The sequence below is a fragment of the Arvicola amphibius genome, chromosome 6 (assembly GCF_903992535.2).
Source record: "Arvicola amphibius chromosome 6, mArvAmp1.2, whole genome shotgun sequence".
Taxonomy (NCBI): domain Eukaryota; kingdom Metazoa; phylum Chordata; class Mammalia; order Rodentia; family Cricetidae; genus Arvicola; species Arvicola amphibius.
In genome coordinates this window covers 49,464,308-49,490,861 of record NC_052052.2, presented here as the reverse complement: position 1 = coordinate 49,490,861, position 26,554 = coordinate 49,464,308, and the positions used below count along the sequence as shown (strand labels likewise).

Here is a 26,554-nt window from a genome sequence, read left to right as displayed (position 1 = left end):
GCTTCCCGCCACCCGGCTCTCTGCTGCCGGCTAGCTTATGCCCCGAAATAACAACACACAAACTGTATTATTTTAAACACTGCCTGGCCCATTAGTTTCAGCCTCTTATTAGCTAATTCTCACATCTCTTGCTTTAACCCATATCTAATAATCTATGTAACACCACGAGTGGTGCCTTACCAGGAAAGATTCAGCATGTCTGACCTGGTGGCTGGCTTCATGGCGACTATCTCCCTGAGGAGAGGCATGGTGGTCTGGCCCAGAGAAGCAAGACATGGCAGTCTGACTAACTTAGGAGAGGTGTGTCATCTGACTGAGCCATCTACCTCACTTCCTTCTTCCTGTTCTGTCTACTCCACCCACCTAAGGGCTGGCCCATTAAATGAGCCAGGCAGTTTGTTTATTAGCCAATGAGAATCCTCCATCACCCTGTCCAATCAAAATTCAAAAAATTCTAGATTCCACCAGGATGTTCTGACTCTACCTTTATTTGCTACGTCTCACTGCCCTTAAAAAAAAGTAGTGTTATGGTTTTCAAGTTCCATTTGTCCTCCTTCATTTAAGATTAAAAATTACTGAAAGGATCCAGTCGTAGTGAAGAATGTCTATAGTCTCAGTCTTGGGGCCCCGAGGCAAGACTGTCACAAGTTACAGGCCATCCTGGGCTGCATAGCAAGACCCTGTCTAAGGGAAAGGAAAGAGAGGCGTCCCTAGAAGGTATTGATAAAGTGCTCGCCACCCCACTCTTCAGAGGTAATCACTTTAGCTTATTTTCCAATCATCTGTTTTCTGTTCGCATTTCAGCCCTAACTGAACATCGTACGCATAATATATATTATATATATATATAATATATATATATAGGTGTGTCCATGAGCATATTACAGCCCTTTAAGGTGATTTTGTTTCATATTGCAAGCACATTGTGATGTCATCAGTTACTATTTGAAGACACGGTTGTCTCTAGAATGCTCCACTGTATGTATGAGGCATTACCTCATAAGTTGATTCCAGTTTGTCACTATTATAAGCAATACTGTAATGAACATCTTGGAGCATAAATCTTTATCAGTATTCTTACTGTCTGCTGAAGATAAATCCCCATGAGTAGGCTTCCAGAGTTACACAGCCGTCTGAGAGGTTGCAGGAGCTTTTCAAGGGAGAATGAGCCAATATATCGATCTATGTTTCTTTTTTTAGCAAACCCCAGCTGAATCAGGGTCTCTTCCTCGTGCTGTTTAATATAACTTTCACCTGTGCCTTTTCATCCACAGAATCTCCTTGAATCAATAAACATGTCCTATCAATTGGAGCAACACACAGCACTGACACAAAAATAAATAACAGTTACAGAATTTAAATTAGCTCTCAGAAATAAACTGAAACAAAGCCTGTTCTTTTCAACTATGATTTTTTTAAAAAAAATATTAAGTTATGGTCAGTCTGAATAGAATGGTGCTGGAAACACTCATGAGGAAGTGCCACATTTTTGCACAGATTTTAGTAATCTAAGGTTCTAGCATCTTCAGTTGAGAAATCGCTTCAGTTCCCTCTCTCTGTGTACCTGTGCCTCCAAGCTTCCTGCCAGCACTGAGGAACCTCCATACAACCAGAAATACCAAAAGCAAAGCCATCTGGCTGAGTTGACTCTTTCCAGGCCTTCTGTGAGCAGTTGGCCATAGACTTGTCATGCACATTGATATTGTACATGCTAGTAATGCCAATATATTAAAGTTAGAATTCATTAGCTTTCAGGGAAGGAAGTTGGTGGGTATGCTGTTCTGTAATAACTTACCAATGATAGGCATCTTTAAGTTTATGCCCTGAGGCATAACTTAAACAAGTTGTAACTTGTTTGTGAAGACAGAAGATTGGCGGAGATGATAGAGTAAGATGAGAACCAACTGCACAGGGTTGATCCAAACTCTGGGAATTAGGAATGGTGATCTTCTCGATTTCAGACGAGAACTAACAGTATCCATCCATCCGTGCACAGGAAGCTCTCTAAAGCTCTGACTTTCGAAGGACTTAAACTCCTAATGTTGTCCCCAGCTCTGTGAAATTAATAAGGCGAACTCATGTCCTGCAAACGTGCTGATACCAGTAGATTTATTTGACAAAGAAAGGCTCCAATATTCTCCAGCATTCTCTAGTAACCTTGGAGCTATCTGTTGTTTAAATCCATAAAAGAAATCAATAGTAATGGTTTCCTTTATAAATTCGCTAATCTCTTTTTGAATAGTTTTAGTATTTTTTTAAGGAATTTTTCTCATCTACCCCCCCCCCCCACACACACACACACTATGAAACCTGACATGAAGTTAAAATTTTGGAACACTATGTAATGATATGCTTCAGTTTGCAACTTATCAACATCCGTCATGGTCAGGTGTCGCTGAGAATCATTTAATAATATGGAGGTTGTTTGAAGACTCAGTATTCTAAGTCTGTTATTTCCGAACTTGCTTTGGTTACCCTTGTTCCAGTAACTGAACATTCCCTGGGCAGGTTGTAAAGTCACAAGGATCTTTGGAATGAAACTAAGGTTTTGAGGAAAACCCTAAAATGAGTTTCTGAAAGCGAGAGACTGTGAGATCTGAGCAATGGTGAACGGGGTCAGACGGGGAAGGTCCCAAGGGGGGACTTACTAACTGTTGTGCTGGATCCAAGATACATTGTTTTTGTTTATTCTATAACTTATTTCCTCCTTTTAAAAGAAAATTAATTCCATGGACCTCTTCCCCTTCATTTTTCAAATGTTCAGTTTTCCAATCCTTCCGAATCAGCCTTCTCTTTGCAAAACATCATTTTGAGATTGCATCCTCCCTTCCTGACTTATGCTCCTCCCTCTGTGATATCCTGTCTCCAGGAACCTGTCCACCCCACTCCCTCACACACATCTCAAAAGCCATCTCCGTCTCCTCTAAAACGTCTTCCTTTTCCTCTCACAGAGTGTCACTGTGTCTTTGAACAGCCCACAGTTTATCTGTATTACTTTGAGATTCTCATACTCATTTTTGAAACTTGCATTTCCTCAGCTGACTCTGACATCTGAGGATAGCAAACATCTTTGTCACCTTTGCATGCAACAGTGTTCGGAAGAGAGGCTGGCATATGGCAAGTGTACAGAGAAGCGTCTTTGGGGTAGAGAACATATGACTACATTAAAATAACTCTCTGGTGGACTCCAAACATTAGACTTGGTGGATCTAAGTGAACTAAGAAAGAGGGTGTTTGCCACTTACAAGAAGTTGGTGTCTTTGATGAAACAAGAGACAAATCTCTCTTCACACTTTCCAGCAGAAGGTGGGCCTATCTACAAGGGTGGATGCTAGCATCTGGAAGTAAATTCAGAAGCTCAGAGTTCACCTTGTCTCTTGCAATTTTTTTCTGCCAAAAGATTCACACTTGTGCTAATTTGTCCCCAGCCACCACCAACAAGCAGCTCAGCCCCAAGGAAACCCGCCATTCAGCTTCCTTGGAGAGCCTGTGGATGCAGACCAATCTTAATTTTCAAAGAGGGCCCATTTGCAGTCACACATTCCACAGAAGCCCCGGCAGTCTTCCTTTCCACCTTCCATATCACGTTTCAGTTGCTACGCTAGACCTTAAAGCCATCTGCCCATCTACCTAGCTCCAAAGGAGCAGCACAAACTGAATTTGCTAATTTGTCAGATTTGGGAGATTATATATGAAATATCAGTTGAGTTTGATATAGATATCCTAACAGTAACATCTTTCTAATTTTTTTTCAAAGACAGGATAGTAATAACTTCCATTCAAAAATTTACCTGCCAAATTCTTAACATCAGGAGCAAGTGTCTCCGGGTCAGGGTTGCTGCAAGTTGGCGCTAATTCCTCTGGAGATACTGTTGTCTCCTTCCCTTATCCACATGTATCCCTTGTTCTTTCTGATTCAGAAAAAAGAGGCCAAGACACCAATTGTAACTTTACGGACTGTACCCATTGCTGAGTTTGAAGCTAAGGGGTGTGAAGAGTAGTGTTGATGGGGTCTCTCTACTCTCTCTCTCTGCCACCAAACCTACCTCACGGTTTCCACCATTCTGAGACCCTGTTAAACTGTTGCTGATTTTGGGAGAAAAATTCTTGAACCATTTGCCCCTTTGTTCTTACAATGGCAAGAGAGTACCTGTCCTTCACGAGGTAGTGAGGGATTAGACATGCACGTGAAAGGAGGAGCCAAGGAGAATAGGGGTGGGCGGAGAGCAACTGTGGTTTTATCTTTGGTACTTAAGACTATGTGGTAAAGGCCCACCTAAAATTCTTGGATAATATGAAAACTGCACCAGATAAAGGGGGAAATGTCATCAGATAGTACAAAGAGCTGGCGGCAGCTGCTAATAAAACATTCTTCCGTGGTGTTAGGAAAACTGACCGTGGCTATGTCAGACAGATGTCCAAAAACCAAAAAACACTTTGTTTCAGAAGCCACTAATGAAGTTAAATGAATAGCAATTAGATTTTAAACAAGGACTTTTAAAAGAATATTCTGTAGCTAAAATGGAATCCCTGCAGATGGCAGAAAGACAGTCACTAGTGTTAACCCTAGTTCTCTCCTGCAGAAGTCTCAAACTGCCTACAGCAATCCCCCAATATCTATTTTCCGGATTTCATGAATTCCCGGAGCTCAGGATCTGATTATTGGTCTTATGAACAGGACAAAAATATCAGGAAAGCTGTGCATATGGAATGACAGCATTGGAACAGTTATACGTAGTTAATTACCACATCGCCCATCTTTTCCTGATGTTCTGTTCATTTTGGAAACTCTTGTTTGTGTGTATATAACTGATTTGCTATGATATATGTTTATTTTTTAATTTCAGCTGAGGTTTTGCTGTTTTGCTGAGAACTTTTACAAGTCCCTGATTCCATAATTTTATTGAAGGAAATCAAACTCAACTTCTGTCATATCTTTTCAGGAACTAACATCCTGTTAGAGTTGAACTTCTGCCCTTTATAGCTATAATATGGAAGAGACACCAGAATTCTTTCTTTCTTTCCTTCCTTCCTTTCTTTCTTCCTTCCTTCCTTCCTTCCTTCCTTCCTTCCTTCCTTGTCTTTCTACCTTGTCTTCTTCCTTCCTTCCTTCCTTTCTTCCTTCCTTCCTTGTCTTCCTTCCTTCCTACCCTCCTTCCTTCCCTTGCCTTTTCTATGTCTGTAAATGTGCCCAGAAGCTGCCTTTCTGTAGAACATGTTTCCTAAGCACGAGACTGCAGCTCTGGCATCCACAGTCCTCAGGATAAATAACTGTGAACACACTATCACCTCTCTCAGGACCACTGTCTTGTTTTATTAAGCAGAATAAACTTTGGCATTTGAGTAGCGCTTTGGAGCTTCAGATACCTTCTGAGTTGTTCAGAAAACTATTGCAATTTGTCTGGAGAAAGGGAATTAAACAATTATCCCTTCCTAGTAATTCTGAGTATCAAAGTTGTTTGTACACTAAGTCTTCATTCATTTCATTCAAAGGCAAGGAGTCCTACCTCATTCCTTTCTCCCTGTCACTAAGATCAGGGTCTATCTCTGTTGTGGAATATTACTTAGAGATGTGTTACACTCATTGTTGCTGGGGAACATTTGTTTAATGATGCAAAAATGTGTGGCATTCTTTTATGTTGCATTTGTTTAACTCTGTAAAGCTGTGTTACTTTGCCTGCCTAAAACACCTAATTGATCTCATAAAGAGCTAGGTAGGAGAGAGAAATAGGTGGGGCTGGAGGGTAATGAGACTAAATAGGAGGAGAAATCTAGGGATGAGGGAAGAGCAAGAAAAGAAGACGACTAGGAGGAGGCCAGGGGCCAGCCACACAGCCACACAGTCACCCATGGAGTAAGAAGGAAAGAAAGATATATAAAGTAAAAAGGTAAAAAGCCCAGAGGCAAAATGTAGTTAAAGAGAAACAAGATAATTTAAGTTAAAAAGGCAGGCTAGAAATAAGCCATGTTAAGGCCCAGCATTCATAAGTAAAAATAAGTCTCTGTGTATTTATTTGGGAGCTGGGTAGTGGGCCCCCAAAGAGTTAAAAGAAAATCAACTATATATCTTTCTACCCCAGAGCTCATATTTGACATATAGAGTATACTTTGCAAATATCCTGCATGTTCTAATTTGGATTATGGGAGGAGAAAACAAATTAAAGTAATAATGTCAACATTTAAGTCTAGCAAAAATAACTAATGGGACATCATACAAATGCCTTTCCAAACTAAGCCAGTTTATTGTGACCAGTGTAGCAAAACACACGTACACACCCCAACATGTATGCTGTGGTCAGTTAGTGTGCTTGTTTGAGATGTTATCAGTATGACAAAAATGCCGTGAGAAAATTTGCTCCGTGCCTTTGCTAAGCAACTGTCCAGTGCACTGTGTTGTCGGGACCGTCAGACTAAGGGCTCTTGCTGCTGCAGAAACGTATGATTCGCATAGCGTCAGAACCCAGACACACCTCCACACGTTTCTCTGCCTGTGTAAACCACCCATCTATTCACAATGAAAAAACTACTTTCCCCGCTAAGTAACAGATTCAATAGATGACTTCAGTGCTGACCTCCATCTTTTCTCTCTCTTTCATCCTTTTGTGTTCTAGAAACAGGTATCTATACTGCCAGGCAACTCTAATTCATATTTTCCATTTACTTTTTTTTTGATATTTCCCAGAGTGTATCAAAGCAAAGTCATAGGCTAAGAGGCACAAGTAACTAGCAGAACTAGCTCTCAACTCAAGCCTGCCTGGTGTAGAAGGTGTCCCAGAGGAAATCAAAAGTTTCCCGTTAGTAGACACTATGACATGAAGCATCCTCATCCTTCTGTGTAAAACCACTATTGGATGACAGCTGCTAGAACAATCCTACCCTGACCTCGAAGGAGTTCATCCTGTGCTCAGTATTTTAACCCAGCTACACCATGTCTCAGCTATGCCATGTGACCATCACAGGCCTGTCTGAATGGCTCGTTTCTTTCCAGCATAGCCAACAGGACTTGGGCCAAGTTAGTAGGAATCATATCCCTGTGTGTGTTTAAGAGTGGGAGCTAGCAGCATGGGCCCTCCTCTGTAGAGCAGAACCTCGAGGAGAAACGGGTGATGTCAACAAAGGCAAAACTGCCCTGGCAGAAATTGTGAGGTCTTCCCCCACCCATTAGATAGTGTACATCTAGAGATAGTTTTGAAAAATTGCTTTTAGAATGTAGGCATTTGGGGCTAGCTCAGTAGTTATAAATAGCTACTGCTCTTGCAGAGGACCCTAGTTTCATCTCCAGCCCCGTGTCAGGCAGTTCAACCTCCCGGAACTCCAGCTCCAGGGAATCTGGCCCCTTAGGTATCAGAATCTGAATTCCTTAGGTATGTGATTCCACATGTACATGTGCACACACACACACACACACGGAGAGAGAGAGAGAGAGAGAAAGAGAGAGAGAGAGAGAGAGAGAGAGAGAGAGAGAGAGAGAGAGAGAGAGAGAGAGAGAGAGGATGGAGACAGAGAATTAAAAATAAATAAAAGTTACAATAAAATAGCAATCTAAAGACTCTAGAACAAAGAAATAATTTTTGAAGTTTGTGGTAATGTGAATTCATGCAGCACCCAAATTTATATTTGGGCTTATGGTTTACAAAAAGCCCCTGATTTTCTTTTTTCAATCAAAGAAGCTCCTAAACACAAACCAACAAATCTTCCATGTATACTGAGGTTGGTGAACTCTAATGTGATAACTGAGGTCTCAGAGAGAGCTCAGTTTGTGTCTGCAAAGGTACTAAGAATGGACAAGTGGCAACTCAGAGGTTTTAAGCACACCTGGCATCATAAAGGTTCTAGACACGTGGCTGGCCCAGTAAAGGCTGCTAGCTCCTCCTTCCTGGAGACCCCTTCATTCCTTCCTTAGGACACCTCTTCCATCTCTAGCTGTGGAGGCCCAGAGTTGGTTTGTGGCTCGTCCAAGTGTAGCAGTTGAGAAAGCATGGCTATAAAATGAACAGGGCCCCTCCGTTTCCTACTTCACTCCTTTCTCCCTGTCGCTAAGACCAGGGTGGCTCTCTCCCCCCCCCAGGGCTCATGTTTAACATACAGAGTAAACTTTGCAAATGTCCTGCATGTTCTAATTTGGATGATGGGAGGAGAAAACAACTCCTCTGAGCACCAACTCCATGTCCTTTAACTCCAGCGGTCCCTGGGGAATCAATCCCTGCCCACCCCTCCCTTCGCTAGCCAGATCCTTTGCTAGCTCCAGTGTTTGCATTAATCAGCTGCATAGGCTCAGAGACTGTGTGTTTTGGTGTTGTTTGTGTGTGCAATCTCGTGCTGCTTCCTGAACGCATGTGTCCCTTCCCTTCACAGCCTACTCGACACCCAGCACCTCCCCCGCAAACCGATTCGTCAGTGTTGGACCACGGGATCCAAGCTTTGTAAATATCCCTCAACAGACACAGGTGGGCCGCTCTCATCTTTTCCGTATGTGGTGCAGCGTGTTTTATTGATCAGGTGCAGTTTAATGTGTCTTAGGGCACACGAGGCCACATGCCTGGGCCCCTCTTCAGTCCTTCCCCTGCTGACTCCATCTCTCCCAGCCCTGTAGCTATGTTTTCTCATTGTTCTCAGGAGCCATAGACAATATTCCTGGGGTCTTTGCTTATGGTATTGGGGCAGGAGAGGGGGGCTTCTGGACCAGACTGCTTTTGCCATGGCAAGTTAAGGTTGCTAGGCTGGACTGTGTGCATTCCCTCCTTGAGGCAGCCGTGGCTCTCTAGCTGTAAGCAGACAGACATGTGCCCCGTGGAACCTGGTTTCCATGGTATCGAAGCATATGTGGGGAGGGAGACCAGCCACTCCTCTCATTTTATGGCCCCGGGAAACTGGCAAACTTTCTAAAAGAAAAGGGGTGGGTGAGGACAAAGGGTTTCTAAGCTCTTTATTAAGTTACTGATGTTGGTCCCAAGGAGGTGATTGCTGGCCACTGGGGAAGCAAGGTGCTGAGAGTGGGAGGGGCTAAGCCAAAAGGGCCTGTGGAGGTGGCTGATTGACAGGAAAGCTCAGAATCCCCAGAGCTGACCGAGCAAACAAGAGAAAGCTGTGTTTGGATCTGTGTAGGCTAAGAGGAGCTCTTTCAAAACAGGCTTGAAGTGGCCACTGTGAGCTGAGAAGCAACAAACCTCTGGGTCCCAAGGAATATGTGTAGAGGTTTAAAAAAAAACAGAATAAACGACTCCTCCGTTTCCTAACTAGAATACGGCCATGTATTTCCTAACTGACTCTAAGAAATTATTTTGTCCACAAGGTTCTTAGCATGGCTTGACATTTTCTCCATGTGGTTCTGTGCCTATGCTTAGCTGTGTGGCGTCAGTTGCCTGGTTTATAAGTACAGTCAGGTGCTTCCTGAGTCTGCTGCCTTCTTACAGGACTCTGCTTTACTGTGCTTATCCACACCGCTGCTTCTTCTTCCTTCCTACCCTGAAGCAGTACCCCAGAAAGTCCAGCACTAAGCCAAAAAGGGAGGGCCTGAGAAGAGGGACTCCTCTCCCCTTGAATCTCCAGCTTGCACATGGTGTCTGAGATTAAAACCCTACTCAGTACCTCTCCTAAAATTCTCCCACTTATTTGCTTACTTTCTCATGCCTTCAAATATTCAGATGCTTTACTGGTGGTCTGAAGTTGTACCATTGCCTGAGAATATCTGTCTTAGAAGATGCTTTAGCTTTGTGCTTTGAACTTCTATATTCTGGCACAGCCAAGGGTAAGCCAGAGGGCCTCCCGTAGTTCTGTTGGATGGTTGTTTCGGATTTTTTGTTTCAAAGCTTGGGTATGCTCAAATTGATTTGTTGAGAACCTGAAAACTGCAACTTTGAAGTATCTTTTTTGGTATTTTGCATGATATTTTATACAAACTAATTCACATAATATAAACTGTATGTGTCTGTTTCATTTATCTCTCTATAATGAAAATGTGTTTTTCCAGTATGACTTTGTTTCATAAGTGCCTTGTTTAGCTCAAAAACCGAGTCTTCATGATGTTGATCACAGAACTTCAATTCTTAACAATCCAGATTTTGCACGCATCTGGATGGATGATGTCATCTAGGTCCAGTACTGGCATCTAGAACTGAATTCTTTTTGTTTTCCACTAAATATTTGGCATTGTGGTGACAATAGCTTAAATGTTCTTACCACGATGACACCTGTCACATTTGGCTTGAAGAAAGCCATTCCTAATCATCTCATGAGAAGTCGTAGGGATGGAATTGTCTTTTTCCACCCTCTCTATGTACCTATCTAGTCTTATGCCTTAAAAATAAAATTTGCATGCCCCAAATATTACTATTTTATAATATATGTTAACATTTTAAGAATAAACTGTTCAAAATAAGTATTAGATGTAGATGACAAGTAACAGTAGACCTTAAACACAGCTTCCTTGCAAGAAGTCATTAGTTAAAGTTATTTTCTTACAGTGTGTGTGTGTGTGTGTGTGTGTGTGTGTGTATCTTTAGTTTTTATTGTTGTGAAGAGACACCATGACTACATCGACTCTTATAAAGGAAAACATTTAATTGGGGCTGGTTTACAATTTCAGAGATTTTGATCCATTATCTTCATAGCGGGACATGCAGGCAGACATGGTGCTGGAGAAGGAGCTGAGAGTTCAACATCTTGATCTGCAGGCAACAAGAGGAGTGTGCCTTACTGGCTGTAGCTTCTGCATAAAAAACCTCAAAGCCCATCCCCACAGTGACACACTTCCTCCAACAAGGCCACACCCATTCCAGCAAAGTCACACCTCTAAACAATGCCACTCCCTATGGGCCAAGCAAACATGGGGGGGCATACCTAGTCAAACCATCACTGTGTGTGTGTGTGTGTGTGTGTGTGTGTGTGCGTGTGCATGCTGTACAGGGGATTACCTCATAGATGCAAGGCTCTACCACTGATCCCAAGTCTTGTTTTTACTTTTCAAAACCTTTAAGACAGGTTCTTACTAAGTTGCCAGGATGACCGTGAACTCACTCAGTAGTCCAGATAGGCCATGCTCTTCTGCCTCAGTCTCCCCAAATTCTAATAAACCTGTACCACTGGTGTTGGCTTACAAGGTTTTTAACAATATAATTTGAACGCCCGCAGATTCCTCACTTCCTAAGCAAGCTTGTGGTTGTTGTCAGATAGCTTTGCTGTAAGGCCCAAATATTGGTATTAGTTAAAATTAGGAAAGCTTTCCCAGGGGATCAGAAGTTTGCTCTCTGACGCTCCACCAATAAAGTCACTCAGACAGATGTTTGCCTTGTCTCTGCCTCTTCATGAGTGAAAGTCGGAGTCATCCAGACAGATTTGTAAATGCAGAAGAGCCAGGAACAGGAACCCTTGCCTATAATCCAGCACTTGGGAGGCAGAGGCAGGATGACTGAAAGTTCCAGACCAGCCTGGGATGGATGATGAGACCCTGTCTGAGAACAAGACAGAAGAATCCAGCACTGAGTTCATGAACAGATGTGAGATGAAATGGTCCTCCTTTCCCCCAAACCCAGTTCCTGGTGGGAATCTCTTGGCATTCCTATGCCATCCTAGAGAGGATGGTCCTTCCATTTATCTGCTTATTCCCTATGCCTTCTAATGCAGACATTTTCCTGGTGAGTTTGGAAGTTTCATAATTGCTTTGAAAACATCTATCCTAAAATATGGTTTACACATGCAAGAGTTGTCATTGCTTAAAATGAAGAGCATCCTGATACTTGCCACAGTATGGATGAATCTAGATAACATCATAAGTTGCATATACCTATCACCAAAAGATAAAATCTGTTTTTCGATGGTGATTTTATCTTATTACAGTCATGATGCATGTTAATTGTGGGAAATACAGATGAGAGAAATAATAAAAATCACTAGTAGTCCTACTGTTAACGTTTCTATATAAGTCCACCCTGGCTGTTTCTACGCATTCAAGTATATTGCAAAAATAAGGTCGTATTACATCCACTGTTTAGTAACCTGCTGTTTCTTCTGCGTAGCAGTGTATTGTGACCTTCTTTCCATGTAAATTGGAAAAATGGAATATTGGCTTTTATTACACCTATTCATCATCTGCAGTGATTGGTGGGGAACAATGGCATGGATAATTGAAAGCTGTTGTTCCCCCTCTTTCCCTGTCAGTCTTCTTTTACTCCAGAGAATCCTCCATCATTGAGGGATAAATGCACCCCATTACACTTGTGGGAGCCCGTTTCCATTCATGCTCTGGCTTCTGGCTCTGGCTAGATGCTCTGCCAAGTGATCTGTCCTCTTCTTCCTCCTGGCTCCTCTGCTTGCTTCCTCTGTGCCTGTCGTCTGGCCCACACCTTACTCCTGCGTACACTGTAGCTGCACTCACCAGGAGACATGGCCAGCTCCCTGTGGACTATGGAAAGCCTACCTGCTCTGAGAACCTATATCTCACCTCCTCCTGCAGCTCATCTTATTCAGTGTCTAACTCACGGTTAGTTGGTGCTAACTCATGGAGAATGCCTGAGTATTTACTCTCTCTGTACACCATCGATGTGCCGCACTCAGCCCTTAATGATACAGACCTTGCCACTCCTCAGATAGAAAGCTGGGGGCCATTGTAACTGTATCCCCTGATCTAATTTGATCTCTAAAAACAAGAACTATTATGAACAGGCATTTACTTAGAGCAAAAAAAAAAGTTCACTATTTATTAACAACCAGTTAATAAATAGATATATGGGTTCTCAGACAGGAAGACTGAACAGAGAGCTCATCTTGATTCAGGCTCAATTCAAATGTTCAAATAAAAATTGTTTAACCTACAGAACTCTGATGAGGATGAATTCTTTACAATGAAAAATTAATGCTAACAGTATTAAAAACAAGCATTTTCTCTCTACCACCCGAACTGTTTCCACTCTGCATCAACAGAGCTGTGCCTTCTGAAATGCTACGTAAAACTAAAACCCTAGAAGACTGCCTCAGCTTGGTATAGTTCCAGTTTGCTGAAACCTCTGTCAAATAAGTCTCATCTGCCTCACCCCGTACACAGCCTACAGTGTGACCACTTTGGCCCCGAGTTCACAATGAATGCATCATCCAGAAAAGTTTCCACAGGGTGAACCATGACAGTGACACCCACTACCTTACCTGATGCCCACAGCACCCACCCTGCCACCTTGGGTAACCATCCACAGAGAAAGTGGAGTAGAGACGTGAAGAGATTTTCAATCCATGCCCAATCTTGGTGTCATGTTCCTGAGGCCTGGCTGAAGTCCTAACCACAATTTAAGCAATCTGTAAAACTCTTCACAATTTCAACCACGTTAATATTTATTTAACTGCTTATTATATTTTTTAACACTTACAAAATGCAAGAAATACCAACTTCCCTGAAGTTCTAGAGAATGCAGTAGAAAAAATAAACATGAAGAAACAATAGCAGTGACCTTAGTCATGCAGTGTGACGAGGCCCCATCACATAGCTATAATCCCAGGACTTGGGAGGCTGAGGCAGGAGGATCATGAGTTCAAGGCTAGCTTGGGCTATGTGGAGAGTTTTCGACTAGACTGTGTTATAAATGAACCTGTCTCTGAAGAGAAAAGGAAAGTCATAGTGAATAGGCTAAAGGGTTTCAAAAGCCCAGAATGGCTCTTAGACTATTCAGTAGAATAGAACGGACAGGAGAGACTGGATTGTTTTTCTGTCCTCATCTAACTTTAGTCTGATAATAAGGTTCTTGTACATTATTCCTAAACACACACACAAACACAAAACACACACACACACACGCCATTTTTAATTCTTGCCAACCAGGTGATAGATAACATTTGAGACCATCCTAAGAAAGGAAGCATGCAACTCTACCTTCCCCAGACCAAGCAGATACAACTAGAATCCATTCCGGCCAGCCAGGAGCCCCCCCTCCCTCTCCTTTCTGAGAAGTGTCCACTCCAGGTATTGTATCCTCACATAGCTCCAAGCTCTGTCAGCACATTCCCATGAGCTGAAGCCCACTGCCTTCCTCCCGCCCATTCACCCCACATGACTTCCTGGCCACAGAAAGACAAGTACAGCACGGCAGCTAAGCAAAGGCGCAACTGGAGAGCACAAAAGGAACCGATTTCTTTTAGAGAGTAACAATGTGCTTGTCCCTTCCCATCCTGCCCCACCCTCCAGGTGGGATTTGAGCATTTCCTTCAGCTGATTGAAGAGGAACAGCAGATAAAATCTCTTGTGCTCCTGACTTTGAAAAGTTACTCATTGGCCAAGTTGGTATTCTGTATTAACCACTCCATAGCTCCAAGTCTGGGGCCTATGCTTCTTACAGTTCTATAGCTGGCAGGCATTGGCACTTGGCAATCTAAAGAACGAGTAAACGCCATCAAGGCACTGAGGGAGCCAAGGCTTCACTCAGTTTCCTCCTAACTAACTTTCCCAAACACCATCCTCACGCCTAGCTGTGTACAGTGAAACCTTACAGACTGTTGTCCCCAGAGCTGGTTTGAGGCCAGGCTCTCGCTTCCTAGGTCCAGTGGAAATAATACTGAATTTGGCCATTCTGAAGACCTGCCTCAGCCCCCTCCTAGGCTGCATGTTTTCTCAGTCTGCCTGGGGAAGTGATCCTTGTAGGGCTTGTGGGCTTCTGTACAAATAGGCCATCTAGCCTAAGAGCAGCTCAGGAGAGCGCAAGTTAGTGCTTTGCCCTCAGGTCTCCACTCGGAGTTTGTTACCTCACTCAGGAACTAAGTATCATGTTGGTGATGGTTGTGCTTTCTCTCGTTTTCCTAAGTAATTTTGTTTTTATAGCCTGGTTTCTTATCTGAGGTTGTGATATGTGTGAGTGTGTTAAGTATATGTGTGCATGTGGATGTGTATAATATATAATGTGCCTGAATGTGTGTGTGTGTGTGTTCATTTGATCCTAAAAACATCCCTTAGAAAAGATATATTGTTGTTATTTCTAGTATACAGTTTTGATAACATAGAAAACGGATTTAATAAGGGAAGGTGATTTTCTCAAACCATATCACCAAGGTTGTAGGGCCAGGGCACAAAGCCGTGTCTCCTCTTCAGCAAGAACTCAGAGGAGCCCTCAGCATGGAATAGTGCAAGGGCACCTGGGCTTGGCAGCTGACGCCCTGGCAAGCTATGTTACTCTCTTTAAAACTCATTCAACCAGTGGGACCTTCTTTTCTCCAGAGTGTGTTGCATTCCCGTCATCCAGCATGCTGGAAATAGTGCAGCACCTGTGTCCAAAGTAAAAAGACGGAGGGAGAATCTTAGTTGATATAAACTGATAAGTATTCTAAGAATTGTGGTGTGGACCATGCAGTCTCACAAGTAAATATTGCTGGTAAATATTGCTGCCTTTTCCCCCCAACATTAATATGAAATCAACATCAATGGAGAGGTAATTTCAGGGGGGAAATTAAGATATCATAGAGGAAGAAGAGAAAATATTGACGATGTGATGGTTGTTATGTTGGGGAGCATGGAAGAGTGGAGGAAACCAGGAACGAGACTGTTCTTGCTTCTCACTTCCACCCACACTTGCCCCATGAGCAGGCTTTACTTGACCTCAGGCTTATAGGTATTTAAAACTAGTGTTCAAATCAAACCTTTACGTATAATTAATCATAAAGAAATTCATTATAAAGTAATTTTGATAAGCATATGATTTATAATTTATTAAGGATTTCAACAAATTTGTATACTAATGAAATTGATGTGATCATTTATCCAATACCGCAAGATGTAGATGATCTTCAATATTTTTCAGAGTTGATCAATATTTTGATTTTAAAATTATCAATACTGGGAATATCGTTTGTAATAAATGCCTATTCACAAACTGGCAGAAGCCTGTTTAGGGCCATTGAGAAATTGTTGAAAATTCTATCCATATACAAACCAAAATTCATTTAACAAATGTTTGATGAAACTCAAGTCAACAACACACAAAAAAGTTTTAATTAAATGTTCCAAGATAACCCAAAGATCTAATCTGATACGAACATGCTGACAGTTGGAACAATAGTAGGAAAATATTTAAAGTCTTTGTTTTTCCGTAATGAAATCATTATGTTTCTGTAAGAGCAGAAAGCTCTGCATGATTAATAAAAACACTACAATTCATAATGTGCAATAATCTCTCTTGGAACTGAGATGATTCAGGCAGCATTTGTTGGTGCTGCACGGTGTGAAGATGCATGGATGGTCAAAGTACACACTGCACCATGTTCAAGCTTGCAGTGCGGTCCTGCAATGCAGCATGGCCACAGCTGCCCAAACACCTCAAATTCATTACTCACTTGGTTTTTAATTCATTCCTGGTCTGTGCACAGCCAGAGATGTCTTATTTACTGTTTCCAATATTTTACAACCCTGCATACAGTTTTGCAACTCTGTATCAGTAACTCACAGAGTAAGAAGTGGGGCTGTAGGTAACAGGCAGGAGGGAGAGACAGTTGGCTGATCGTTTGCACAGAAGAGGAATGTCTCCATCATTCTAGGATAGAGGACGTGTCCTTAACACTCTAACCTGATTTCTCAGTAGAACACGCATAAAGCCACTAGCTGTGGAATGGGAGTGGCCTGATTTCACATAATGGCTATGTCCATATGTGTGTTCCCCCTTTGAAATTCAGCTTTCACATCTATTTAATGAAATCAGTAGTCGTATCTACCTAATAGGTGGAAAGCCAGTTGAGTATTCCTTGAGCTAATCAAGGTTATTTTAATCAAGTAAACCACGAGTGGTTCTCATTGTTTCAGCCGCTGTGAGACTCCAGTGAGAACCCATGTGTTTTCTAAAATTCTGCTCTGCCATCCTTAGCATGCTGTCTTTCTGTCATTATGTTTGGTCCCCCAATCCCAGAATAGCTGCTGCGGCTCCAGACATCAGTGCTGTATCATACTCCACAACAATGAGCAACAGCAGAGAAAGGGACCTGGCTACCAGATTTCTACTTTGCTCTCATTATCTGAAACTGAGTCCCATTTTAGTTCAAAATTTAGGTGTTGGGAAAGCTAGCGTAAGGTCATATTGATTGGCTCAGATCTTGGCTCGTTACCCCATAATGATCATTTTCTTATGTCTAAATAAAGTTAATTCCATGAAAGAAGAAGCAGTACATCCCGGTCAGGCTGTCAACAGTATCTCCCACACACCATTTTCCCACTCTCTGAGAAGTCTCATGAGCCTTTTAACTTCCCTGTTACCTCTTCTCTCTCTTAATACTGGTTTTCATGCAGTTTTTTCCTCCACTCCTTCTCCATGTGTTAAGGAGACTTATAGTGTGAGTGTGTGTGTGTGTGTGTGTGTGTGTGTGTGTGTGTGACAGAGACAGAGACACAGAGATATACAGAGATGGAAGAGAGATATACAGAGATGGAAGAGAGATATACAGAGATGGAAGAGAGAGAGGCAGAGAGACACAGAGATATACAGAGATGAAAGGAGAGAGAGAGAGAGAGAGAGACAGAGAGACAGAGAGACAGAGAGAGAGGGAGAGAGGAGGTGTCATCTCTTTTCAGCTGCTGTTTAAGGTCCAGGAAGTAGACAGGACAACAGGACAACCCCCTGGGGTAGGACACTTCTCACCGTGTCACTGTGGCCTCTGAGAAAGCTGTATAGAGGGCATGTGGCTCAGCTCACAGGGGCTCTGTACACAGTACCCTCCCGTGCCTCGGAGGTTCACCCAGCAACCAGACCTTGAGCCAGGTGCTTCCTCTATAGAAGAACAGCCCTGGGCTCTGCGGAGCCTGAGTCAACAGAGCTCAGAGAACAGGAAACTGAGCCCATCACCCTCCCTGCAGTGTGAAGTCCAGGAGGGCTCAGCACAGTGGGTTCCCACAGTCCATTCAGCCTTTGCAGGGAAACCCACCCCCCCCCTCCACCACCAGGAGCTGCCGCCACACAGGGCCCCTCCACTCTTAAGTGCTGACTGTCCACGTGAGGGAATGATTGAGTAGCCAGGTGGTGACTGGCCAGGGCCCTTTGCAGAGCTGCTAATGAGTCCAAGACTTTGGCAGTCTGAAGGACACACAGTTCCAACCCAGGGAGAGTCCCCCACAAAAAGCTGCCGACTCCTCCTGTCTCCTCAGCCCCTCAGTACCCTTTTGAGTTTGTGCTGAAGATAAAGGAAAATGCTGTCATCGTGACCTCTCTTCTGGAGCTATTTGTCTTCTGGACAAATATGGTTTGTCCACAAAGCACAGACCTCGGCACGTGCTTCTCCCTAACACCTTCATGAGGACTTTGCTGAAGACCCCAGTGTTCCCTGGTAGCAGAGCCGAAGTGAGTTACCGCTGCCCTAATATTTTCCACATGCTCCTGAGTCACAGGGACTTGTGACTTCCACCGTTTCTATGTTGTCCTTGGTACAGAGTTAGCACAACTGGTCCTTGCCTCTGTGTGTTTCCCTCTTTCTCCCAAGTCTGAACATGAGCACAGAGTAAGAACAACCTCAGGTCCCCATGGGGCTACCTTGGCTGCTGGAGGAAGTGTTCGGGACAGGCTGGATAGGCAGCTTGCCTCCTTGAGTTAATGGAAGAACTAATGGTCAGTTCTCATGACCTTCAGCCTTGCCCCTCAGCGTAGTCCCCATCTGCTGATGCCTGGTCATGTGTGTTTACATGTATGGATGAGGAAAGAGTGGTACTGTGGGATAGAAGGACAATGCTTAGGAAGGTCCAGTGATGAGATCAACCGTAGATCAGTCCTGGGCATATCAGGAAAGCAGGAGAAACATTGAGCTGGGCATAAGAGTCAGAGCACCCGGCTTCCCAGCTCATGTCTCCCACTTGTCACCTAAGTAATGGATCTCAATGTGAGGGAAGTCAGAGTTTATTGGGCACCTACTGTATTCCTCAGACCATATAGAGCTAAGAAGGTCATGGGTATATGTAATCTGGTCACCACCTACAAAGCTCGCAGACTTCCAGAGAGGAAGTATGTGGATTACAGTAAGGTCTGACAGGTGACACTGTGGGAACATGTGTGATATGTCCTTGGGACCAAAGAGCAGGAAGAACTCTGGGGGGAAAGTGTCATGGTGGGGAGGGGGATATTGTAGGAGAAGCATGCATGGTAGAACATGCCTTTGCAGACAGGGATACTGTATACTAAGAGGGTACTTAGAGTGTGGGTGGAGAACTACTTCTTTGTGTGGTCTATCTTATAAAGTTAGCAGCTGAGAAGGCTAAACAGTGAGGCCAGAGTTTAAACCAGGCCCTAGTCATGGCTGGGCATGTCCCTGGATCTGGAGGAGGCCCTAGTCATGGGTGAGCATGTCCCTGGATCTGGAGGAGGCCCTAGTCATGGGTGAGCATGTCCCTGGATCTGGGGAGGCCCTAGTCATGGGTGAGCATGTCCCTGGATCTGGGGAGGGTCTAGTCATGGGTGAGCATGCCCCTGGATCTGGGGAGGGTCTAGTCATAGGTAAGCATGTACCTGGATCTGGGGAGGGTGTAGTCATAGGTGAGCATGTCCCAGATCTGGGGAGGGCCTAGTCATGAGTGAGCATGTCCCTGGATCTGGGGGAGGGTCTAGTCATGGGTGAGCATGTACCTGGGGGAGAGACACTTGAACTTTATTTTGTGGAACATTAGGACTTGCTAAAGGCACATAGATCTTTCAGCATGAAGATTTCTCAGCCTTGCTTGGTGTGATCCCCACTGGGTATGGAATTTGCAGGCGTTGTGTATGAAGACATATGGTCTTGAGATTTCTCCTTTCCAGGTGGAGAGAGTCAAGAAAACACAGGCTTTGGAAGGAGACAGATCTGGGTTGATTTATCATGTGACCAAGATTATCCTGTTTAGCCTCCTGATCCTCAGAAGTCACATTTTGATAAAGTCATGAATTAATTCCTTCCTTCCATTGGTGTTGCATAAAGACTGAATCTAACTAGAATGTGAGAGCACAATCGCTACCTTCCACCTCCTCTCAAGCTAGGTAGGCTCTGCGGTGAAACTGAAGTCTCAGCTCTCTTCAGAACAAAGGGCCTGCAGATGGAAGACAGGGCAGTGTTAAAGGGGTGAGAGCCCTGGAGCTGAGTCTGCAGCTTTGGCCTCCCACACCCTTTCTCTGTCGAGTACGCCATTATTCCCCCATTGGCCAGAGCCATGATATATATTTATTAAGAACATACTTAGTATATTCCCAAGGAGCAAGTGGAGACCCAACTAACAGCATCAGTTTCTGACTCGAAGGGTAAATCTGTCAAGGAATGCAGTGGAGAGTCTCTGTGTATAATTCCACATTAAAAAACAATTAAACTTTATGCTTAGTGAGGGAAAGAAGGACAAAGTCTGAGTGCAGAAGCAAGTTGTGAGCCTGGGAGGGGCAGCGTCTGGTTGTTTGTTTTGTCAGATAGGGCGGCTGACATGATTAGTCCTAATGGGGTGGTGATCCTCATTGAATTGCAGATCCTGCCAGTGAGGGAGCCTCCACAGGGACCCAAATAAGTGGTGCATATGGTATTACTTAGGCTGCATCCTTTAACCAAGCTGAAGGCTGATTCCCCCCCACACACCTACCCAGCCCGCCCCGCCCCCGTCCTTTCCCAACACAGGCAGCACACCTGCCACATAGGCATCTGTCTGCTCCAGTTGTGACAGGTGGAGAGGTACTCAGCCACCTAGGACAGGCAGGTTCTCCTCTACCAGCTCCCTCCCTGTCCGCTCTCTGTTCCATGAGGGTGCCCCACCCCACACTCTCTGGGCAGATAATGGTGCATCAGATTAGCCTGCCTTGCTACTGCCTCAAGACCCCCGATCAATTTATTGACTCTGTCAGAGTGGCTGGTACAGTAATTGTTACAAGAGAAGAATGGAAAGAGAGAGTGTGTCCACATGAAAAATAAAAATGATGTTTTGTTCTTTTCTGTCCAGCCCTTGCCTCATAGATCTCTATGTGTTTACACAGCAGAGAGCACTTTACTTAAGCTAATCAGCTCCTTCTGCATTATTAATTGTGACAGTTAGGCTGCTGCATGACAGGGAGGGTATGGTGGGAAGCATTGATCTCATTCAGATGGTGTGGACCCAAGCAGCTTTGGACCTCCTTCCTTATCTCACTGCGCTGGGGCCCCATCAGATCACATTTCCCTGATTGACAGCCTCAACGAATGCCTCCCATCAATACAATTGATTTGGCGCAAAAGGACGAGGAACGTTTCCAGCTGGAGATGGATGGGTTGTGGGAAGGTGAAGGGGAGATCTCAAAAGTCTTTCAACTTAGAAATCCAAACTGGACGCGAAGGTGCTGTGACCTCCCAAACACAGTTAATTTGGACCCCCAGAAAAAAATGATTCTAAAAGAAACTTAGTCCAGGTGAACGATTAGTAGATTAGTAGTCGAGACCATTAATGAGCCTGGGGGATAATCACTGTTTGGAAGCAAGCTATCACCGATTTCTTGTGGGAAATTTTTGGCTTAAGTGCATATCTTTAAAGACATTTCATTAAAGTTCAACTTTCATGACTTCAACCTGCAAACCCTAACATAAATCCTATGTGAATGGACGAAGCCGAGTGGGTGTCACTTGTGACCTGGAAATAAAAGGTCAGCCATTGAATTTATAGCTTTTCTAGTGGAAAGAACATAAAGATTCTTGCCAACCGAAGTCAATCCGTATTTTTAATGTTGCCCAGTTAAGATTATGAAATCTAGGGATTAAGATCATGCCGTGCAGTGAAGGTCAAACCTTAAATGTGATGGGCTAAGTGTCATTCCCATGGGGTAGAAGATAAAACCATTGCTACCTTTGGCAGTCCGGAATGGCTTGTCCATGACCATTAACTAAGGTATAGGGATCCCACCATCATTACTAAGCCTAATGGTGATTGCTGCACTAATCAATTATGTTATTAAACCATTCTGCTCTTCTTCTGTAATGTCCCCAAACAGTAATAGTGAATTGATTGCTATCAAATAATTCTTTCATATAATCAGGAGTGAGGGAGATGGGGAGCCATGCCATGACGAAGTCCTGCTTTTGGGAAAAGAGAATGTTGCTGTTTTCTGAGTAAGAATAGCAGGAGCACACTCTCCCCAACCGAGAGCTGCCTGGCGAGACTGCAGGCCCACTCGAAGTGTGATTCAGCCACACAAAGTTCTTAAATTAAAACAAAACAAAGCAAAAAAAATGTATTTCTCTTTCAGATTTTTATAACTACTCTCCCCTTTTTAGAGAAAATGGGGGGGGGCATTTCGTGAGACCTTTTCTTTCTCTGTTCTAGAGCTCAAAATCCATCCACTTTGGATTTTTACAAAAAGAGAAGGATGGCTTTTTAATATCTTGATGGGAATCACTTAGGTTATTTACCTTGTACGGCCTTTAAATCCATTTCAAGATGCCAGTAGTTTTGAGGTTAAAGACATAATACCATCGCTGGTAATTCCCTGAAAGGATATTTACTTAGGAGACATTGTTTTAGGACAAGAAATTTAACTGGGTGTTGGAAGACATTTTTTTCACTTTAATAAAGCAGCACCTTCAACTAAAGAGGCCAAAGCCCTGGAGGTGAAATAGCTCATCCAGGACAGAGAGGCAGGAGTCCACCTGCAGAGAGGGGAGGAGCTGGTGGTCTAGTGTGTGGCTGTGGTGATGGTTTCTGTCTTTTACAGAGGTATTTTGTAAAAACCCAGTATCCATTAGAGCAGTAGTTCCCAACCTGTGGGTCACAACCCCTTTGACAAACCTCTGTCTCCGAAAGAAATTTACATTACAATTCAGAACAGCAGCAAAATTACAGTTATGAAGTAGCAGTGAAGAGAATTTTATGGTTGGGGGTCACTACGAAATGGGGAACTGTATTAAAGGGTCTCAGAAACACTGCTTTAAAGTGGCAAGTGCTTTGGAATCTTGAGGAGAAAAAGCTTTTAATTCAGTTCAACTAGGGAGATTTTATTTTCATAGACTAACAGGTTGTGTATGCTCTGCGTGCATCTGTGTGTGTGTGTGTTTGTGTGTGTGTGTGTGTTTGTGTGTGTGTGTGTGTGGTGCTCCATGTTCCTGGATAGCTTTCTTTATCTTCCTTTCTTTCCTTTTTTTTTTTTTTTTTTTTTTTTTTTTTTTAGTTTGTATCCTCCGTCCTTCACGGTGCAGAGAAAGGTTAACATCCTGATCACCTCAAAGGCAAGCACTCCAAAGTGCTTTTACATAAGATGAGGAATAGAAAGGACCTTTGATTTAAAGTTCAACATTTACATTTGTAATTTTGACTAATTTCTATGCTTGCATTAATTACATTGAAATTGTTTAATTAGAATAAGATGAAAATTGGCCATTAGGATTAATTTAACCTGATAGGCTTTGTGCGTCTTTCTAGGCAAATATTATGAAATATGGTGATGATGAATCAATGAGAGGTCTGACTTCGCAGCAGCGGTGATGGCACATCTCTCTGCGGGCTAGCTCATGCTACGCATATTGCTCTTCCTTACCTCATTAGCCCCCAGCTAAAGCCATCCTGTATCTCTTGGTAGCTTCTTCCCAAATATTTTCTCCTGTCAAAGTGTGAAGAAGGTTCTGCTCCCACCACCCCTAATAACATCGCAGTTTTCTGGCCTCCAGAACCTTTCAGGGAAGCTCTTTGCTTGGCTGCTCCCCTGGGCTTTTAATCCCAGTGACTTTTGCCAACCAAGAGCTCCTGGATGGAAGTTTTCATAGAAGTCACTAAGGTGCCTTTGGTCTCAGGTTAGGGCTATCAAATCTAGACTGGCCTCTACCAGTTGCTGGCGGCTTTCTGTGACTAGGAACCAGATGGGGAGTTCCCAAGCACTGGATAACTAAGTCTAAGGCACCAGGAGAGAAAAGACCACACTCCTCCAAGTTCCTAATTCACTGCCAAGAGGCAGCTTGCTCACTTCATCCCCTCCCTTCCATTCAGCTCGGGCAAGAGAACTAGTTTCTGGAAGTGGCAGTGCCTGTGCCGCTGACAGCAAGCAAGGATGCAAGCGCTGTTTATAGGAGAGGTGACAGAGACTGAGTCGCGCTCAGTCCGGACCCACTCCCACACATGTAAACAAGTGTAAAACATTTTGGAGCTATCAACTTGTTTTGTCTTCAAAGCAATTAGAAGTTTCAGATTCCTTCCACCCACCATTTTGCAAGAGTTGCTTAGTGACATTGGCAGCTATGCTTAATGTCTTTCCTGGAGGAACCCTCCATGGCAAGGCTCCATCGGCCATGGACAGAGGACCAAATTTTTATTATTAGCATTTGTGAAAAATAAGGAAGAGACACAGAAGCCAGACAAAGGAGGGGAGATATCTCATACATAGGCTGCCATCAGTTTGCAGATTGCAAGTCAGTTCTGGGTCAAGGCCATGACATCTTTCAGAGCTATGAGCTCGGATGCCATCCCATAGGTAAACTGCTACCCAAAGAAACCAGCCTCAAACCCATTTCTGTACAACACGAATCCCATGTTGCTTGTGTCCACGTTACCTAGAAGCAACTTACAGATTTCACAGCCAAAGGTTTGGTTTGAAGCTTATGTCAGCTTCAGATACTGGATATTTTTCAGCATGGAAGGGAACTGAGTTCAAGGAATTGAGACAGAGTAAAATCTAGCCTAGAGTCCGTGGACATGTGCTGTTCCCCTGCTAATCCAAGAAGAGCCCATGAGCTAGCACATGGAAAGGATTTCTGTCTTGCCGCAGGTGGGGAGAAATCCTCTCCCCTCCCCCTCCTAAAGCACAGCTTCTGCTCCAGTCCCCTGGACTTGCGAGGATAATCGGATGACAAACCCTGTTCACACCTTGTTACAGATCCCGTGGCTGCCCGAATCCACCCTTGGTCTATTTCCTGAGTCCCACAGTGCACACAGCAGCAGTGACTCTTGAGCCGTTTATGTAGTGTGTCCTGGCTCACCCTGGAGGAGCGCTGTTGATGAACCTGGGGACCAGAAACCTGTAGTTTGGCTGGGTGTGATCAGTTCTCAGAGAGAACTGTTCTGTATGAAGAGATGTCATGAGAGGACGGCCACCATCAGTGCAACTGTGTGGGGTTCTGGGCCACTGTCTTCACAAACTCTCACCCACAGAGAAGACAAAATGCTGAGCCTGTCATTCTCTTTTTCTCCCTTCAGTCCGTGAAGACCATGGCTGTCGCCTCTCAGCTCCTGGACCCTTGATTAGCAAAGAACTTGAGTGTCCATCTTGACTAGCCAGGAACTAGCTCTCTCCAGTTGCTTCCTAGGGAACAATTTAGAATCTCCACTTCGGCTCTTTCTCTTAGGTGCCCATTTATTGGCTTGCAATTCCCAAGGTGTTGTTGACCTCCAAAACCCCTCTTGTAGTTGTTTGTTTGTTTGTTTGTTTGGGGGGTTGTTTTGTTTTTTCTTTTGGAAATATAAAATGAGATTGGGGGCATTTTTCTGTTAACTCTTTTCTGTTTCATTCACAAGCTAGAAAGTAGTATAAGTAACCCCACATCTTCATATTTGAGAAGAACTAATGTACATTGGCCACTTCCACAAAAGGTTGAAAATCATTGCAGAAAACTTGAAGTCATGGATATGAAATTCTAGAATATACTTCTAGAATCCATGATTTACCCTTCCTATGATGGTGAATCAATGCCTAATAGGGAAAATTGGGCAGATCTAGTCCATTGGTCCTGAATCCTTCCTCTCTCCTGGCCTCTAAAGTAGGTCTGCAGAAATGTTAACGACCACTGCCTTGCCATGCTTTCCAGAGCTTCAGAGAGCTCTGCCGTGCCTTAGGAAGCAGCCCAGACTCCAGCCTTAAAACATTCCTGCACCAAGCCTTGGAAACAGGCACACTGTGCTGGCAGGGTTCAGAGAGAATCATGTCAGTGAAGCGGGTGATAAACTCTGGACAGGCGTTTCATTTAGTTTGAGCCTGAACTTGAACTCATGAGTGTGTTTCTACAGAACAATACAGAAATGTTGATGTGGTCGAATAGGAAGTCATACTTTATTTAGCTCAGACAGTTCACTTTTTTAACAGCAAGGAAGGTATTAAATTATTTTTTAACTGGACCGTCTTCTAGAATGGCACAGTTTTGCACATCTGCAATATGCCTATAATTGCGGAGTCAGAAGGAAAGTGGGTATATACATCGTTTGACCCTGCCACCATTCTCGGGAAATAAACAAGAGGCTCTCCTATTAGTACAGTAGTTTAACAGGGGGAAAGGACCCTTAAACGGCCTGACTGACATCTAATAGTCATGCAGTCTGTACTGGTTTTATTAAACAATAACACAGTGATTGTAGACATGTGGGACTTCCCTGAGCTAGCACTCTGCATGTGTTCTGAATAGCTCCGAAATTTCTGTCGCTGGTAGAGTACTACCAACTGGAACTTAGCCAAAAACGTAAGCAAGGGGTTCCATGCTTGCATGCCTGGTTCTCTGTAATATCTTCTTGAATCTGCCTTAGCTTATAAGATTATCTCTTTAGAAATTCTTACAAAGAAAGTAAAAATAAATATTCTCTGCTAGGATGATATTTCTTCTCTCCAAGTCATGCTGCCCATCACACATGGTGCATCCATGACCAAATCGCTGGGAAGGCCCAGCAGGC

At 43.7% G+C, this 26,554-nt stretch overlaps 1 protein-coding gene across 1 annotated transcript in view; it reads left to right on the top strand.

The window, feature by feature from the left end:
• Nfia (nuclear factor I A) overlaps positions 1-26,554 on the top strand; it is a 166,645-nt gene that overhangs the window by 121,995 nt on the left and 18,096 nt on the right. The window contains exon 8 of the mRNA XM_038335160.1: positions 8,356-8,447. Coding sequence (XP_038191088.1) covers positions 8,356-8,447 — 92 coding nt within the window. The remainder of the gene's footprint in view (positions 1-8,355; positions 8,448-26,554) is intronic.